Source organism: Pezoporus occidentalis, unplaced genomic scaffold, assembly GCF_034315485.1.
Source record: "Pezoporus occidentalis ecotype Australia unplaced genomic scaffold, CSIRO_AGI_Poc_V1 ctg107, whole genome shotgun sequence".
In the NCBI taxonomy this organism is placed as follows: Eukaryota; Metazoa; Chordata; class Aves; order Psittaciformes; family Psittacidae; genus Pezoporus; species Pezoporus occidentalis.
Genome location: NW_026912854.1, coordinates 1546387 through 1565927, shown reverse-complemented (window position 1 = coordinate 1565927; position 19541 = coordinate 1546387). Strand labels below are relative to the sequence as shown.

Below are 19541 nucleotides of genomic sequence, written 5' to 3'. Positions count from 1 at the left end.
CAACGCCCCCCCCCCCCCCCTCCGTCCGCGGCGGCGGGAGCTGCCCGGGCTGCGCGGGTCCGTGCGCGGGTCCGCACCGTCCGCGGGTCTGCGCGGCTCTGTGCGGTTCTGTGTGCGGGTCTGCGCGGGTCTGCAGGGCTCTGTGTGCGCGGGTCTGCGGGTCTGCAGGGCTCTGTGCGCGGGTCTGCGCGGTTCTGTGCGCGGGTCTGCACATCTGCAGGGCTCTGTGCGCGGGTCTGCGCGGGTCTGTGTGCGGGTCTGCACATCTGTGCGGTTCTGTGCGCGGGTCTGCGCGGTTCTGTGCGCGGGTCTGCACATCTGCAGGGCTCTGTGCGCGGGTCTGCACATCTGCGTGGCTCTGTGTGCGGGTCTGCACATCTGCGTGGCTCTGTGTGCGGGTCTGCGCGGTTCTGTGCGCGGGTCTGCACATCTGCAGGGCTCTGTGCGCGGGTCTGCACATCTGCGCGGCTCTGTGCGCGGGTCTGCACATCTGCGTGGCTCTGTGCGCGGGTCTGCACATCTGCGCGGTTCTGTGCGCGGGTCTGCACATCTGCAGGGCTCTGTGTGCGGGTCTGCACATCTGCGCGGTTCTGTGCGCGGGTCTGCACATCTGTGCGGTTCTGTGCGCGGGTCTGCACATCTGCGCGGTTCTGTGCGCGGGTCTGCGGGTCTGCAGGGCTCTGTGCGCGGGTCTGCGCGGGTCTGTGTGCGGGTCTGCACATCTGCGCGGTTCTGTGCGCGGGTCTGCACATCTGTGCGGTTCTGTGTGCGGGTCTGCACATCTGCACATCTCTGTGTGCGGGTCTGCACATCTGTGTGGTTCTGTGCGCGGGTCTGCACATCTGCGCGGTTCTGTGTGCGGGTCTGCACATCTGTACGGCTCTGTGTGCGGGTCTGCACATCTGTGCGGTTCTGTGCGCGGGTCTGCACATCTGCGCGGTTCTGTGTGCGGGTCTGCACATCTGCGTGGTTCTGTGTGCGGGTCTGCACATCTGCGTGGTTCTGTGTGCGGGTCTGCACATCTGCACAGCTCTGTGTGCGGGTCTGCACATCTGTGTGGTTCTGTGTGCGGGTCTGCACATCTGCGCGGGTCTGCACATCTGTACGGCTCTGTGTGCAGGTCTGCACATCTGTGCGGTTCTGTGTGTGGGTCTGCACATCTGCACAGCTCTGTGTGCGGGTCTGCACATCTGTACGGCTCTGTGTGCGGGTCTGCACATCTGTACAGTTCTGCTCACAGTTCTGCACATCTGCACAGATCTATGTGCGGGTCTGCACATCTGTGTGCATGTTTCTGCACATCTGTGTGGTTCTGTGTCCAGTTCTGCAGATCTGCACATCTCTGTGTGCGGTTCTGCGCATCTGCGTGGTTCTGTGTGCGGTTCTGCACATCTGCACATCTGTGTGCGTGGTTCTGCACATCTGCACCGCTCTGCCGTGAGAGATTTGGCTTCTTGGGGTGGTTTCCCACCTGGGAGGAACTCTCCTCATCTCCCTGTGTGCAGGAGCAGGAGGTTCCCTGGAAAGGACCCCATCAGGAGTGCTGGTTTCGGGGTGCAGGGTGTTTGGTGCTGAGGGTGGCTGTGCTGGCTGGGAAGCTGCCAGGGAAGTCGAGGGAGGAGCAGCAGAGTGCATTCCTGCTCTGCCAGGCAGCTGGGAGCGTGCGTTGCCCTGGTACGGTTTGCACGGGGGAGCTGGGGTTGGAAGAGCGCTTGTGGAGAAGAAAGAGAAACTCCTTTGGCCCAGCGCCGAGCTGAGCGGTGTCTGCAGCGGGGCTTGGATCCCTTCCCTGGAAACCAGACCTCTTGTGCGAGGTCGTGGAGTGGTCACTTACCAAAACAGGGCATTCGGAAATGAGCTTGGGCGCAGCTTCAGGAGGAGGAAAGGCAAAAAGAGCTCTCGGCACCCATCGGGTCTTATTCCAGTTCACGTAAATAAGCTCCAGGCTGGTGGGGTTTGTTGCAGAGGGGAAGAGGCTTTGCTTCCCCATGAACACATGCGAGAGGCAGTGTTTCCTCCCCGTGTTTTTATCAACACGCAGTTAATCTTGTCAAGCGCTGGCTGCCAACTGCGCAACCTTGAAAGCCTTCCTGGTCTGGGGTTGTTTGCGTTGTTGTGTTTCAGATGCAAGAACCATCTTGAGCTCATCTCTACAGTAAAGGAAGTACCGAGGCAGTTTGTTGGCATGGTCTTCCTACCCGGCCAGCCCTCTCTGATGACAAGGCTGAGCAAACAACTGCAGCAGTGTAAACATCTTCTTCGAGCTGAGCCAGCTCTTGTATGGCTGAGCTGGACAGGGATTTGCAGATGGTGGTTGGTTCAGAGGAAACAAGGTTAACCTTTTTCTGGTGTTTTATGAGGTTTTGGGTTGGGTTTTTTTGAGTTGTAAAGCAGTGATGACTCTGGAGATGGAACATTGGACTTGGGTTTGCATCATATATAACATGGGACATGCAAGTCCTGTCTTAGTTTACTGGAAATCATAAGTAATATGTGTCAGGGAATCATAGACTTGCAGGTTGGAAGGGATCTCGGGGATCATCTTTGTAGGCAAAACATGATCTAGATCTTAGAAGTATCCAATGTTGGAGCCCACCACTTCCTTGGGGAGATTATTCCAATGGCTGATTGTTACCACTGGGAAAAAAATCCCTTTTGTGTCCAGTCAGGGTCTCCCCAGGAGGAGCTTGTGCCCATCACCCCTTGTCTTCTCCATGTGCCTCCTTGTAAGAAGAGTCTCTATCTTCTTTGTAGCCACCCTTTAAATACTGGCACATGGTGATAAGGCCTCCTCCCCTGCGCCTCCTTTTCTCCAGGCTGGACAGACCCAGTTCTGGGGGTTATCCCACCACGTTTCAGATATTGCTATGGTACCACAGCTTTCTGACTGGGCACAGAGCCTCTTTGTGTCCAGTTGCATTAGTACACATAGAGTTGGGGTGACTGGCCTTCTGGCTTTCATCTTGGGAGGCAGTTACGGAGCATTTGTGGCTGCCCTGGCTTGTTCCCCAGTTAGTTGCAATGGTGGAAGCAAGGCCACTTTGGATCTCACCCCGCAAGCCCTCCAGTTTAAAGCCACCTCATCAAGTTGGCCAGCCTGCTGCCAAAGATTCCCTTGCCCCTCTAGAGAAGGGAAGGTGGATCCCATCCCTCCCTGACAGGCTATAGTCATCAAAGAATGTCCTGGTATAAAAGCCAAAACCCTCATGATGGCACCAGCCCTGAAGCCAGTAGTTCATTTGCAAAATATGCCTATTTCTGGCTGCACCCTTCTCTCTAACTGATAAAAAAGAGGAAAAGATCACTTTGGCACCAGTATTTTTCACTTGCACCCCCAGGGCTTTATAGTCTTCCTTGATTTGCCCAGGTTCTGGCATGTGGTATCAGTTGTGCCCATATGAACATGGACCCCACTGGTCCTCCCAGGGGAGGCCACGGGGGTGCTGTAAGGGCTGGATCCAGGCTGAGAGAGCTGGGCTGGGTTAGCCTGGAGAAGAGAAGGCTCCTGAAGGGGAGACCTGAGAGCAGCTCCAGTGCCTGAAGGGGCTGCAGGAAACCTGGAGAGGGGCTTGGGACAAGGGATGTAGGGACAGGCCAAGGGGAATGGCTTTAACCTGCCCGAGGGGAGACTGAGATGGGGCATTAGGAACTGGATGAGCTTTAAGGTCCCATCCAACAGAAACCATTCCGTGATTCCATGGTGAAAGAGTAGCAGCGGGCAGTAGCAGTCTGTGCTCTTGACAAGCTGCGTCTCGGACCGTAGCTCCAGGGAGGCAGCTCTCCCTGTCAGGCTCCTCAGTGCTCCTTAGCAGGGAGTCACCCAGTGTGAGCACTCATCTTTTTGCAGTGTCCACTGTGTGCTGCTGGGGTGGTTCCCCCATGCAGAGCTTGCTCGTAGGTGAATACAGCTGTATTCATGTGCGTAATGCTTCCTGTCTGGTTTTGGTTGCAATCCCGGAGGGTTGGGATGCAAGTGGCACCCGTGCGACTCCACGCTTGCCTTAACCATCTTATGTGTACCCTGTTAACTGGTAGGTTACAAATGAAGGTTTGAAACTGAAAGCAGAAAAGGCTGTTTGGTTTCTTAGGAAAACAGGATGTGCTGGGGAAGGAGGCCATAGGTGTCACCGGTGCAAGCTGTGAGGCAGCCTCCAACAAGAGCTTTTGTTGAGCAGCAGTGTAAGTTCAGCTGGCGAGGGGAGGAAGAAAGGTGTTCTGAGATGCCACCTGTCCTGCTTCCAGCTGGGATGGAGTTAATGCTCTTCCCAGCAGCTGGTGCAGTGCCGTGTCTTGGCTTTAGCCTGAGAGCAGCACTGATAACGCACTGTGGGTTTGATGTTGCTAAGCAGTGTTTACACAAAGTCAAGGACTTCGAGGAGCTGGGAGTGATGGGGGGGGAAATGGGGGGAGGCACAGCCAGGAGACCTGACCCAAACTGGCCACAGGGCTATTCCTCAGGGCGAGAGGAATCAACACTTAGCTTTTTAAACCTCCAAAACTGCTCTGCTTCCGAGGATGCTCTGACTGGAACAGTCCAGTGGGACGCTGACCATGGCAGTAACGTAAGAGTTGGCAACATGTGAAGGAAATGGGAATGTTGCCCACTGGCAGCAGTAGGGGTTGGATCCGATTGTTTCTGACCTAACTGTATCATGTTTTGTTTTAATTCTTGGAGTAGGAGTTAATGTGCTTCATTCTGCTGTCGTGGTCACGCTGGTGGCTTTAGGAACCATAAACCATGAGCAGAGGACACCATCCTGTCTTTGGTTTTCTTTGTTGTGGTATCTGTGAAGGACAAGGTCTCAGCAGTGCACTGGGAAGGGTCTGCTAGACCTTAGGGTTACCCCCACACGTTTGTGTGTTTCCTGGACTCTATCACTCTCCACTGTGTGAGGAGAACATCTCTTTACTGTGCGTGGCTGGGATGGAGCTTGGGAGCTTGGCCTGCATGTGGGACATGGTGGATGTTGCCTTTGCACCTCTTGTTTTCTTTCTCTCTTCTTCCACTTCTCTCTCGCTTATGAAACAGTTCTTATCTTCACACACAAGTTTGCTTGCTTTTACTCTTCCTCTTTCCCTATCCTGCAGGGAGTAGGGGTTAACACACAGCACTCATCACAACCTTCAGCTATATTCAGATGCAGTTGTGACCCACTAGAAGTAACCGACAACAGCATTGTTTAATGCTCACCGTGCTCAGTAGACTTTATGTATGTCCAGTTAATGCCCTGGTTTGGAGTTAAAGCTGTTTACTCTTCAGGAGGATGTTGGGCAATAGCAAGGCGTGCTGAGCTGAGTCAGCACAGCGGTTTCTCTTGGATCACAAACTTAGATTTGCATGCCTGTGCATCTCCTGGGTCTCCAGACTTGGGTGTAGTTGCTAAAGCTTGCAGCAGGCATCCCGGTTGTTTAAGTGACCTATAGCTTGGCGTTTTGGATGGGAAACTGCAGTGCTGGGAAAGGGTAGGGATCTGTGTTCTGCTGCCTGGAGCGGGAGGGGGATGCCACCTCCTGAGCACAAACAGGGGGCTCAGTTCCAGCATCTCTCAACACAGGACATGTTTGAAAGCCCCTTTAAAACTTACGTTGTAAGTGGGGTCCTTTTGCTCTATCATCCGTCAAATGCCTTGTAAATACCTTTTATTTGTAGTTGTGCTTTCAGCAGAATCCAAGGAAAAGTGAGGTAAATGCGGTTCTGGGTAACAGTGTCACCTTAAGTGGAAGCATAGTCATCTTAGCAGAAGGAAAAAGCTCGGAGTTCAGCTGTGATGTAGAAAACCACAGGTTCACGTGCATTCCCACCTGAAGAAGCTCCTGCGTAGCTGAACTGGTTGGGAGTTATTCTTGGTGGAAATCATTTATCAAACCTGCTGAAGCCACAAAGTTGAAAGCTGGGAGAATTACAGAACTATGAGGTTGGAACTGTCTCTTAGCACCTGCTTTTTATTCTTTGCTTTGTTGCTCTGTTTTATCCTTTCCTTCTCCTCACTAGTGCTCATACTATGCAGTATAAGAGCTTACGCTGTGAGTACACTTGATCTGCTGCCTGGAGAAGCAGTGTTTTTAAGGCACATAGTGTACGCACACTGCTCAGTGAAGCGATGATTTAATTTGCCTGGGGTAGACATCATAATTACTCCTCGAATGTGACTGATCGTTGAACTTCGCCGTGTAGGTGGGAGCTATTTTCATTCGGTTTAGTTCGTAGCCTGGAATTCCATCTGGATTTGGCGCTTCCCTGGAATGAGCGAGGTGATGTTTGGGTTGCAGACTTCACCAGGGTGTCTGTTTGTTTAATTGAGGAAGATACAACTTCCGACAGGCCTTTTCCCAGCCAGCCTGAAGCAGTTGGGATGCGAGTGCCTGGTTCTGCTGTTGCCTCTTCACGGTTGTGGGCTGCTGCTTTCCTCTGTGCTTGGTGCAGGTGTCCCTGGATAAAGGAGGGAGGCACTGCGCCATCCATAGCGTGCCTCTTCGTACCTCTGTGGTCACAGTGCAATCCTGATTCTCGGTGTTTCGGGTTCATTGTGGGGAATACTACACAGTAAGTGCATCAGTAATACTTCTTGGTTCATCTGGAGGTTCATAGACTTGAAAATATCTAATGTGCTCTGTTGTGAAGTGGTCCTGGGCTGGGATAGAGTTAATGTTCTTCCTGTACTGGACCTAGTAGCTGGTACAGTGCTGTGTTTTATCTTTAAGATGACAATACCCTTGATGACACACTGGTTTAGCTGCCTGCCAGGTTAAACCACGATGTTCTGTTGGCAGGTTGTGAAGTTTACAGGTCGTTCCTGGCTTTGTTCCAGCCCTGCTAATACCAGGATAATGAGTAAATCTGTGCATTCCTTTTGGGCAACTTACCCTCACTTAATAGTACTGAGATTTGTGAGATTCGTGCAGGTTTTTGCAGGTAATGGAAATGGGGTTTGATCATAAAAACCCATCTGGGAAGAGTAATTCTATGCAAGGCTTTAGCACTGAGTTTCTTTCTCCTTTGTGATTTTGATGTGCTGTTTCTCAACATACATGTAGCTGGGTTTTCCTCTTGTGTTTGCTCCCTTTATCTAACTGCTTCACCAGGTGATTTGTTTGATGTAACAAACCTGATATTACAATTTCAGTGATGAAATATTTCTATTCTTCAAATCCGTTTCAGTCAATGCCTCTTTTCACCTCTGTTTTCTTATGTTCGTTTTCATAGCTGTCCGAAATCTGGTTCAGGGTTCTCATGCACTGCTAACATACTTAGGATGCACTATTGTCATGCAGTAATCAAGTTTCAGAGGTGCTTTGTGTCCACTGGATTCTTGAATGTCCAGGCAGACAGGCTGGGCAAAAGAAGTCATAAATAAAAAGCAAGTTTTGGGTTGGATTAGTCAATAGCTTCATGTATTTCTTAAGCATCATGTATTTCTTTGTTCCCTCCAATATTTCCCTGTGCATTTATTGTGTGTGCATGCCTTTAAATCATTTGGGATCTTCATTAAAAGGTTTAAGACTTGAGGAAGAAAACTGGGAAAAAAAGCATAGCAGTGGTAGGTCTGGTTCATTAAAACATAGCTGGGAAGCTGGGGCATCAACAGCAAAGATGAGGCTTTCACCTGAGGTGTATTTTACTGTTCCAACAATAAAAAGAGTGCTTCTTTTGTCCTCCTTTTCAAAGATGCAAAAACTGAGGTGAAAATTTGAGTGGATTTTAGGGAAAGAAGTGTCTCATAAATCACTGCTTTTGTTTGATTAATGGATTTTCCCCCCCCCTCTTCATTAGCATGGATGCCATGGAGTATGCACAGTTCATGAGGCAAGCTGGGAATCAGGATTTCAGAAATGGGAATTACTCTATGGCCATCAGAAAGTATGATCAAGCTCTGCATATGCTCGGTTGTTTAATGCAGTGGGTCCCGTAAGTACTCTTGAATTACAAGATGTAAACCAGTTGTTACATGGGTCGTCTAATTTGCTTTAAAATGATTCATGCAAGTTAATTTGTTCACTTTTGGGGGTCTTTTTTAGTATTCTTTGATTTGTTGAAAATAATTCTTTAGCAAAAATGTTTTTTTTGTCTTTTCTTTCTAAATGTTAAGTGCTTGATTTCATCAGTTAACAGCTGTTGCTGATGCTACTAATGATTAAATGGTTGGGTATTGTACTAACTGTTAAACATTCCTTACTACCATGTATTAAAACTGCTGTTAACCTAATTTCACATCAGCTATCAGTTTATTTTCCCTCTTAGCCATTTATACCAAGTAATAAAGCAAGTCTGGAGCATGTGCAGGGAGTAGGAAGGAGCGAGGGCAGATGTCAGAAGGCTACCTCCAGTGCCTGCCCCTTGCCTGATCCCTTCATCGTATTGCAGGGATCTGCTCCTGAGCATCAGTTTTCCCCTTGCTGTCAGTTGCTTCATCAGGATTTGCTTGCATGCAAGAGAGTGCTCTGAGCATATTCACTGTAGTTGAAACAGCTTTCTTGAGTGTAAGGAGTAGGTAGGAATAAGGTGAAGGATGCAGCGCTGTGGTGTGTGCTGTTTGTTCGAGTGCAGGCAAGACAGGCTGTGCAGGCTCCCCAGTAAAATCCCCCAGCAGATGGTTGGACACCGGAGGAAGAGTTTTCACAATGAGAACAGCCAGCCATTGGAATAATCTTCCCAGGTGGACTTCCCCACGCTGGATACTTCTAAGGTGCAGCTGGACAGGATGCTGGGCCATCTAGTCTAGGTCACGATTGCCTAGGAAGGTTGGACCAGATGATCTTTGAGGTCCCTTCCAACCTGGGATTCTGTGATTCACTGCCCTGTGGACTGTAGTTTGTAATTTGTGTGCAGCTCTATCCACAACCTTTCGAGATCCAGCAGATGCATTATATACTCAGTATGTTCTGTTACGTAAAAGACATTTCTCTGTTTCTTAGCTGATGTAAATGTGGATCATTCTGTTCACTTCATCAACTGGTGATACAGTAAAATGCATTTAAGTTGTTTATTGGTGACTAGAATGTGTTTAGCATTCTTCCCATCTAGTAGCTTCCATTTTTGTGCCTATTTTCTCCCATTATTGGCCACTGGCTTTCACCAAGCCTTATCTAGGTGTGTCGAGGGGGTCTTAACTCTTTCTAAATCCTCATACTGAGTTATTCCAGTGAGTTGGCTTTCTGCTTCAGAAGAGACCAGGATATCACTAAGATAATAACATTTACAGTGTCTTTGAAGCTGATGTTCAAATGGTCTTTATTTTCTACAGCTCCATTTCTACCTCTAACTTTGTTAAGTGGGTGATGTAGACTTTATTTCTTGTTTCTAAGTATAAAGTACGATGTGTCCTTCTTCAAGTGAATAAACAGTTATGCTAAAAATGTATATTTAGGTGTACCAGGGACATTGCTGTGCTGTACTGCAACAGATCGACTGCCTTGTACAACCTTGGCAAATGGAGGGAAGCAGTGTTTTCAGCCTACCAGAGCTTACGCTTGGATCCACAGTACGTTAAGGTATCGAGGTGTTTAAGATGGCAGTTTTTGCATGACTGACTTTGTAAAACAAGTGTCAATATCTGCTTTTTGCTGTGTTTTAGTTTTGAGGCCCAATAAGCAAATAGAGCAGAAAAGTCCAGAATCAGTGTCTAACTGCACAAAAGCATCAGAATTACTGTTGTGATAGTACTTCTAATAAAATGAAGTCGCTCTCTTTGGCACCAGGAGATGCTGGTTCTTTCTGGCTCCCAACAAGAGAGGCACCAATGCTTTCAAGAAAGAGAACTGTTTTGTTAATATCCCAGACAAGGTGACAGTAATAACATCTTATGTGCCCTTGTGATGCTGGAGACCCAGGGAGGATGCAGGTCCCTGGCCAGGCCATGGCACCGTCCGTGGTGAGGTTCACCAGCTCTGTCTTACAGAGCCTGGCTCCCAGTACAGATTCATCAGTCACTGGCAGCAGTCAGGTCTGAGATGGGGACTTAGCTTTGAAGTCTCCCTTGGGCAGTGTGCCCTGATATTCTTTACATGTTAATAAGCCTGAGGTTCCTGGGAACAGTGTGTGGTGATCGAGGTCATATTGTATTTCCAGTGGACAGAACAATGCACTACACATACTCTTGTGATTAAATACGCATGGATTAAGTTACACTAAGTTGCACATTGACCCAAATATTCATCTGTTAGGAGTAAGCAGTGGTTATACAGTGTTTATGATACAGAAGCATACACTTGGGTTGGCTTTTATGTGCAGTAGTCTTCTGGACCAACAACTACAGCATCCCAGAGGCTTCAGGAGAAGGTATTTGGTTTAAACACAGTAAAATAGCATGCAAATGCCAATTTAACTTGTGCTGTATTGCAGCATGTGAGTTATTGGAGCAAGTGGACTCCCCTGTGACTCAGGCAGTTCACTGGCTCAGACTCAGCCGAATTCAGTGGTGACTAGAAACATGTTCAGGTGCCACTGACTGAAGAATAGATGCATTGTGGTAAATACTGCAAACTGCAGTGCCATGGGGACATAAATGTATATTCTAGACTTTGTGAGGGGGTTAAGTTATAGTTACTAATGGTATGTCTTTCAGCTTGTAGTTATTTTCCAGATTTTATGTGTCAGGATTTACCACTTATAGTAGCTGTGATCACATCGGTAGCATACTGTGAATGTCAAGGGGTGTTTACTGCCCTTTGTTGTAGAACTGTGTGTAAGAAGCTGCAAAACCAGTCCATGTCGTTTTTCTAACATAGAGAATTTAGGAAAGAATTGCGGTGTTTTGTGATAAAGATCTCTGAATGTTTTCTCAGCAGTGGTCTTTTTTGTTCTGTTCTTTTTTTCCTCAGGCTTACTACAGAGCTGGCCACTCACTGATCATGTTGGCAGACTCTTCCGAGGCAATTTCTATGTTTCATAAAGGTTTGATTCTCCTGAGTACTTCTGCAGATCGCACTCAGATCGCTGATTTCATAGCAGGAATCTTCATCAGTGTCAACGGTAAACTCAGCTCGAGAGCTTGGTTTGTCTGCTTTCAGTAGCGATCACGAGTCCTTGGGCATCCTTCATGAGATCATTCATTTAGTCCTTAGTGCCTCAGGTCCGTTTGAAGATGATGAACATGGCGAGCGGCCTGACCAAAATCAGTGCGGTCCAGTTTGTGTACGTCAGATGCCAGCGATCACAGAGCACTGTGCGGGGAAGTGTGCTGTCTCATAAGAACACATCAGTTGTGGAATAGGTAGAAGAGGTTAAAATTCAGAGCTAGGGAGGCAGGATTGCATATCTGGAGCTCCAGACCCAAGAGACTTTTCATTGGTTTTTGCCCAAGTGGCTCTGCTTCTCTTTAGCTCGATAGATTTAAAACTAATGAGAAAATACTCAGCTTAAACATGATTTTACAGCCCAGTGTATTGCGGCGTGGGGTTCTCCCTCAGCTACCGATGGCCAGCACAGAAAGAGGGAATTTGGCTTTTCTTTGGCATTGTGTGGTGGGTTTTTTTGAGCAATAACCATCTTACCTCTCTCTGGCCTCTCCTCAGTTCCCCTTTCTATTTGCCTGTTTGTCCAGTTCGCAGGCTTTGTATGATGGGGCCTGCAGCCATGCCAGGAGATTCTGGGTTGTGCCCCTGGTGCATTTACTTGCACTTGTAGCCCTGTGGTAAGGACCTTGCTTCGCTTTAGCAGTGTCTGTAGCTGGGCTCGCCCACAAGTGGAGGAGCTGCCACAAGCTGCACAACATCTTGGGACTTAGAGGTGTTTCTTGAGGGCAGGGATTAATACCTTTTCACCTTGTTGAAGGAAGACTGGCCATGGGTAACAAGGTGCTGTATCAGTTGGGTGGGAAGGGATGCTTAACCCTCCATTTGGCATTCCTCTGGGTGTAAATCACTGCTAAATTTGTCACTGTGCAATGAAGTCGTTTAGTTGGAGCCCCCAGCTTTAAAGGGCTGCATATACTGACTGGTTTTCTCAATTGCTTATTCTTGCAGATGAAAGGGACTTTCCAGCAACTTTCCGCCCTGCTTATGAGTATATTTTCAGTACAAGGTTTGATGCACTGATTTGGCAAGGAGTGATAGAAAGGGTGGCCCAGAAAGGGAAGTGGCGGGTAAGTCTGCTGCTGCATTGCCTACAATGAACCTGAAATCCCTCTTGTCTCTTGCTGTTATCTTTCTTGTAATTGTGGTGCCATCTAGAGCCAGTACGGTTAACAGAAATCGCAGGAGAAAACAATACATGTTTATTTGGGGTCCCTTCTGCTTTTTGCTTCTGTGTGCAAGCTGGATTTTTGAAGCTGTCTGTGAAAGATACCCAAATAAAAGAGCATCTCAGCCATCACCTTCCCTTAAGCTCATCAACTGCACCACACAGGTTGGTGCTCTCTGCAGACTTGCCGAGTACAATCCCACTTTTATGTCAGTGATGAAGGTATTAAATAGTACTGGTGCCAGTACGGACCCTTGAGAGACAGCACTCATTACTGGTTTCCACTTGAATACGGAGCTGTTGTCTGTAACTCTTTGGATGCAGCCATCCAGCCAATTCCTTGTCCATTCATCAAACCCATATCTTTCCAAACTGGAGCTAAGAATGTTGGTGGGGACTGTATCAAAGGCCTTACAGAAGTCCAGATAGCTGATATCTGTGTTCTTCCCTTGTCCCCTGGTTAAGCTGTGTGAGTTTTCAAGGAGCAAAGTCGAGTTTTTAAGGAAACTGAAACCACAGAAAGATAGGATGTGCATTCCTAGCTTTCTGCTCAGGATGTCAGTGTAGCTGGGGAGTCTCATCCCCGTGAATGCAAAGGTCCATTCCTAAAGCGAAGGGTCACTTCCCAGGTGTATTGGAGGGCCTGACCTTTCTACATGGTTTTTATTTCGGAGGGAACTTCCGTCAGTCATAGCTTCCCACAGCCCGGTGTTTATTACAGTCATTCAGTTGGAAAGTGGAAAGGGAGACTCACTGTTTTGTTACAGTCTCAAGCAAAGATCTGTGATGTTGTTGGCCCTCGTTTGCTTTCCTACAAAGTCTTCTGAGGCAGTGAAAAACAAAGTTTCTGAGTGAAACTTGGGGTTTTAGGAATTATGATTTTATTTTTATCAGTTTTCTGAGTGATGCTTAGAAGATCACCATCGTTTTGGGTTTTTTTCCTAGTCTTGTCTCTTGCTGTTGTCTGAGAAGAAAGCGTTGCCCCCCAATCTCACGGTCAGCCAGGTCTCACTGAAGAACCTCTTTGAGGTAAAGTAGCATCCTTCTTTTTTGTTTGTCTTGTGTCTGTTGCTTCCTGTTCCCTTTCATGAGAGGGATTTTGCCATCTTGTGTTCAAGGCTAAAACAGATAACAAAAACTGAAATGGAAGATAATACACGAACTTTGTGTGGTTCTGTTAAATCAGCTGCTCTGTGCCTTTTAAATGGAAATTGAAACATCCCGATTCTGCAGAATTTCTGCTTGTAATTTAAGATTTCCTTTAATTTGATCAAAAGAAGACATCTTCCTCTCATGTGTCCATGTCACACTTGTAACCAGGCAATTTAATGCTGAAAAATGACTGACATCAGTTAAGCTGGATATGTTTTCCAGCCAGGAGAACTTACGATGTACATAGGGTACAGTATTTTTATACTTTACTAGCACGTCTCTGGACTGCTTTCTGGTGCTGAGCATGATTATAAGGAGCTGAGCTGGACGCAGTGTTGGCATTTTCCCTTCCCTCGGTGCCCCACATTTTTGGTAGGTTACTTTATACCTGGGCAGCAACTGCTAAACTTTCTCCCTAAAGGCTTTGACACCTTCCAAATGACAGAGAGGATTTTAGCAAGATGCAAACAGGCAGTTGTAGACCAAGGAGCCACAGGTCCTAATGCCTTTCACGGAGATGATGGCATCTGCAGACAGCAGATCTTCATGGTGTTCTTCTGCAACTTGCTCTCTTCTTCTCCTTCCCCTGCTGCCACTGCGTTCTCCCTGTAATCTGTTGTATTTCGAGTCTGGAGCTGTGCACAAACAGTAGTCCTTGCCAGTCAAAATCTGGCACGAGGTGTTAGAATAAAGAGTGTATTTGTGGATGCTGGAAGCGTGTGTGAAGGCTGCTATTTAAAAAGATGACTGGCACAAATGGAGGAATTATGTCTGAACGCTGCTTCCGACCACCCCCTCATGTCCTGATCCTTCTGGCATATTGTCTCAATTTCCTTCTGAGCTTCCTCTGCCCACCTCCCGTTACCCAGACTGCGGTACCCCTTGCAGGCTGTGCTTCGTGTTCATTAAGTCCTCATTAGAACATCCTTTTTCAGTTCAGCTGCTTTCTGCTCAGGTTGCGTGCTTTTAAAGCGGGTCTGTAAACTTCCCTGTGAATGACCTGCTTTTATCTGATCACCTGCTAGGAATTTATCTGCCCAGAAATCTGTCTCCCAAGGTTTGACACCTTTACTTCGTGTGAGCAGTTGTATTATCATTGTTCTCTTGATTATGGCAGATGTTTTCTTAGCTGGATGAGAGTAGGGCTTTGCCCTTCTCTCCACTCGGGCTTCCTGACTGGTTGCCTGAGTTCCCTATACCTCTTTCTTTCAGTCTCTAACCCCCTTTTCCCAGTTTCAAGTATTTTGCCAGTCTTTTCTTACTTTGAGGCAGCTGACTGCAAAAGCTGCCTCATCAAAGCTTAATAGGCACAGCATCCAGCCACAGCAGTATGTGCACTCAGATACAGTACATTTAATAGGCAACTCTAAGGCAGAAAGTTGCAGTCAGTTACAGCAAAGAACTATAGAAATGTGTATTGTAAAATAGACTTTAGGTTCAGTGCTCTTCAGAACCGGCCAAGATGGGTTTTTTTACTCATAGAAGAGTATTTGGTTTTGAGTTTCTATTGGAATTGTTAGATATGTAAGTGTTCCATTTTACAGTGGACATGACTGTTACTGTTCCACTGATTCTTGTCATAAAAGACATGAAAATAGGATTAAAAAAGCAATGCCCTTTATGTGTGTAATGTGTTATAATTGTTCTCTTTGTTCTCAGACTTCTGAATTGTATGGCCATGGGGAGAAGATGCAAGAAGTAGCGGAATTAGTCAAGTGGCTAATCTCCATGGGGGCAAAAGTGGAAACCATTGGCACGTGTCTACTTCATGCTGTTATCAGACTGTGTATCAAAGCAAGTGAGTGACATCCACAGCTAAAAAACCCAATGGTGGCCTTCATCAAAGAAGGAAAAAATGAAACAGAGTATTTTGAGAAACTGAGCTGAGCTCTTAGGCAGAAGCTCTTCCCTGTGAGGGTGCTGAGGCGCTGGCACAGGGTGCCCAGAGAAGCTGTGGCTGCCCCATCCCTGGCAGTGTTCAAGGGCAGGTTGGACACAGGGGCTTGGAGCAAGCTGCTCCAGTGGAAGGGGTCCCTGCCTGTGGCAGGAGTTGGAACTGGATGAGCTTTAAATTCCCTTCAATCCCAAACCAGTCTGGGATTTTATGATTCTCTCTGTATGTGCTAAGGAGTCATGAGTCAACCTAAAATTTGTGCTTGCTGGTAGTCAGCAAGGACGTAGCATCCTGTCTCCCACAATGCAGCTGGCTCTTACCATCGCTTCGTTCTTCTCCTCCTCACTGTCTTACAGAAGAGGTTTCATACATATGCATCTTGCCACTCCATAGGGGAAAAACCCAGGATCTGTTTCTGCTGTATCTCTGCTTACCCTTTATAACAAGTGGGGGTTTTATTGTTTCAGGAAAGAACCATCTCTTCAGGTGGTTACTGACTCAGAGGCCAGACTTGAAGGACCGCATCAACCAGAAGGACAGAGATGGATGCACCCTCTTGCATGTTGTGGCATCTTCCAGTGAATATCCCCAGAAACGCAGTAAATACAATGATTATTTTCTTCTCTGCGTGTGCTGGTTTGTTTTCATCTAGAAAAATGAGTAATGGAAGAAAGTTTGAAGCCCCGGTGTTTACTACTTCCTGTGCTTCAATTTCCTAATGAATTACAGTGAAGAGAAGTGTTTTAATGTTTTGAAGGGGTTTCTTCTGGGGGAAGAACACCCAATAATTCCTCCTCCTTCTGAGACATTAGAAAAATTTAGATTTATATTAAAATTATGCTAGAGAATGTGCCAGGAAATTAAAAAACAAAGGGAAAACAGAACAAAACCCCTGAACAATGAGAACTCTTCTTCCTCTGATGTTTATTCGTGCAATGTTTTAGGCCAAACAGAAGACGTGATAATGCTCCTGAATTTTGGGGCTGATCCCACTGTTCCAGATGCACGCTCAAGATACGTCATAGATATCTTGAAGAAGAACAAAAACTTTGATGCTGTAAAAGCAGTCAGCAATCACATTGAGAAATGCACTTCCTCTGAGAAGCAGACAGGTACATGGATACACGACATGGACTGTGTGGTTTTCCTGGTTTAAAATGACATCCTTTAGATGCAAAATTACTTGGGGAATAGTTTTGTGTAACATTTCTTATGTTGTCACCCTGATGTCCTATTACTCAGTGATGAAAACTTTGTCTGTGCCTGAGGGTGACTGTTGTCCAACTGATGATCTTAGTATATCAGCCAATAAGTAACTACAAGTTGCTTAAGGTTACTATAACCCACTGGTTTTTATTCCTTACCCTTAATATGAGGCTCCTCCTGCCATAGAAACTGCTTCTTTTTGATGCTTTTTCAGTCTTAAGTATTTATCTTCACGGGTTTTGTAAAATGAGTGTTAAAATATTGGTGGCATATTTAGAATATTTTATAACAAAAAATATTGACAAAAAAAGGAGAAGCTCTGAAATGGTGAAAACGTGAGTGAAAGGTTGCTGACACTTGGAAAAACCAAATTGTAGTCAGAGCTCTTTGCTCACAAGGGTTTAGCCATCTTTGATCTATGTCCCTGCCCATGGCAGGGAGTTGGAACTGGATGAGCTTTAACATCCCTTCCAACCCAGACTATTCCAGGATTATGATCACTGCGAGGCAGCAGTGTCCTGCCTGTGTGCAGATCAGCTTGTGAACTATTACAGTTTCCAACCTAGTGTATTTCAGTCGAGTGTATTTGATGAGGGTTCCCAGTATCCTGTAGGATTTGAAATCCACCACAGGTCTAGCTATTGCACCGTGAGTTTCAGCCCTCTGATTTTAACTGCCGCTGCACATTTCTTAGAGGCCTGAGATGTGACATCTTCCAGTCGTGCCCTGGAAACATACCAGCGAGGAGCTGGATTTTCAATCTCTAAACTGTTTTGCAGGGGGGAGTGAGAGCAGAGCCGTAGCTGACACAGATTCTCTCCTGGATGTTCTTGAACAGTTTGTCCAGTTCTACAGGTCAGAAGATGGAGCACATCATAAGAATGTATTGAAGGAGGATGCAGTTAAGCGGTTTCTGAAACTGCTGTCTTCTGTGAAAGGTACAGTGAGTTCCCGTTTCTCCTCTTCACAAAACCTAATTGCTGAGAAAGGTGTGTTTGATGCTACCAGGCAGGTTTTGCCCTTCCTTCTCTTCCCTGTTTCTGCAGCTGGTATTACTGGAACAGAATGGGCTTTCACTTATTTTTCTGTTCTGTTCTGCACTTAGAACCACCGCAATAGGCACAAAAATTCAGTGTGATGAACCAAAGTGTTCAGGCTTGTTTAGTGGCCAGCATAAGGACAGAAAGATGCGAGTGTTGCATTTTGTACTTTGAGTTTAATGGGCTCGTTACTCTGAAAGCGGTTTACAGTGTGATGGGTTTTATGATATGGCTTTGAGTGAGTGGTGTTGTCTTCACTGTCTTGCAGAAATCCCTGAAGGGGTGGTTTGCAACATCTCCCAGGCCTGTGCTAGCAGCTTCATAAAGCAGTTGCTGGAGAAGCAAATGTGGCATAAAGTTTTGCTGCTGCTAACAGGGAAAGCCAGTGGGGAAGAGCCATCAGGGGAAGGACTCTTCAGGAGCTGCAGTCTTGCAGATGTTGACATTGGCGACGTTATCCAGCGGTGCGACAGATGGGATAAGCAAGTGCATCTCATAAGATGCTTGATCGAGCGAGGAGGTGAAAAACTGGGGGATATGAATCTGTTATAAGAGATCCAGTGTTTTATTTGGCATGTTTGGAGCAATGTAGTTTCAGAGATACCATCACATGGCTTTTGTGGTTCTCTGTATGTGCAGCAGCTTGTTGGAGTGCATTGGCTCCGATGCCTGCATCCGTCGTGTGGGACGTGGGGAAGCCAATAAGGCTATATGGGATAGAAGATGTTTTCTCAACTGGAATTTGGCTGTTAGGGTTGAAAGGCCAAAGAACCAAAGAATATTGTTGCTCCTTTGTTTGTAGTTTCCTTGGGTTTTAATTCCTCTGTCTTTAGGCACAGTATTATCCCGATAGAAACTGCAAGCCACAGTCTTTGGGTTTAGTCTGTTACAAGTCATTGACTGCTTCAGTGATCTTAAAGGCATGACCACGTGTCTTTGTTTTTTCAGCTAGTACAGACACCATCCCTTTTCTTGGTTTGCATGAGGTTTATTTCTAGGATTACTCTGTCAATGTGCATTTCAGTTTATAACTTGGTGTTCACTATAAATTACGGGCACACAGTCCTTCTCTAGCCTTGTGGGTGCCAGAAATGCAAGGAGGCTCCTTGGGTTGGTCAGTGACTGACTGACTTGAAGAAGGTATGTTCTGGCCTTTCCTATCACAACAGCAGGACTGCTTGCTCAGCTTTATGGGAGAGAGCAGGAGACTTTGAAGATTTTCTTAGTCAAAAGTCCTTCAATGTGTAAAAAGCTGACAGAAAGATGTTACCTGCTCAGCAATCAGCCTGTGCCTTCATCTGTTTACAGCTTTCTCTAGTTTGCAGGTCTGATGTATCAGATTTAACCCCTGTATTTTCGTGTTCTTCACCCCAGCTCTGCCGGATGGGATTGGAACCAGCTCTGAAATACCACTGCAGATATGCCTCAAAAAGAATTATTTTGAACTGGTATATTTGCTGCTGACCAAAGGTGCAGATCCTCAAAATGTCTCCACTGCACGTGGAGATACCCCTCTGCATGCTGCAGTTGCCATCTATTTAGATAATAAAGGTAAGGCTCTTGTGTGCCTGGGCTTGGGGGACATAGAAGCTCCAGCAGATGTGCACTGTTCATTCAACTGTTGGAAACATCCTCATTTCTTACCTGTCCATCCAGCTGCCCCTTCTGCTGCTGTTCAGGTGACCAGGGGGAATCAAGCAGCTGGAATGTCTCCACTAGTTACTGTGTCATGGATATATAGAATCACCGAATGGTTTGGGTTGGAAAGGACCTTAAGATCATCCAGTTCCAACCCCCCTGCAGTGGGCAGGGGCGGCTCACGCTATTCTTTACAATGATTTTGGTGTGTCACTGTTTTACCGTTAGGAAGGAAACATTTCACATACATTAACCAGTTTAAATCTCATCTCTTACCTGTGTCTGTGGAATGTCTTTTCTCTTTTTTTTCCCCCCAGAGAGGTATTGGACTAATCTTATTTTGTAGGAAGTTGCTTTAGGGACAGTTGCAGCGCTAGGCATTTCTAAAGCTTTGCTGCTGTAGTGTTGTTTTCCCTGAGTACTACAACAGCTC

The 19541-nt window shown here is 46.7% G+C and overlaps 1 protein-coding gene across 1 annotated transcript in view; it reads left to right on the top strand.

Moving 5' to 3' along the window:
* The window catches only part of TRANK1 (tetratricopeptide repeat and ankyrin repeat containing 1), a 41019-nt gene that overhangs the window by 1288 nt on the left and 20190 nt on the right, over positions 1-19541 (top strand). Inside the window, exons 2-12 of the mRNA XM_062622133.1 lie at positions 7772-7906; positions 9366-9489; positions 10819-10969; positions 11962-12080; positions 13124-13207; positions 14990-15128; positions 15692-15823; positions 16169-16336; positions 17210-17368; positions 17739-17990; positions 18845-19021. Coding sequence (XP_062478117.1) covers positions 7772-7906; positions 9366-9489; positions 10819-10969; positions 11962-12080; positions 13124-13207; positions 14990-15128; positions 15692-15823; positions 16169-16336; positions 17210-17368; positions 17739-17990; positions 18845-19021 — 1640 coding nt within the window. The remainder of the gene's footprint in view (positions 1-7771; positions 7907-9365; positions 9490-10818; positions 10970-11961; positions 12081-13123; positions 13208-14989; positions 15129-15691; positions 15824-16168; positions 16337-17209; positions 17369-17738; positions 17991-18844; positions 19022-19541) is intronic.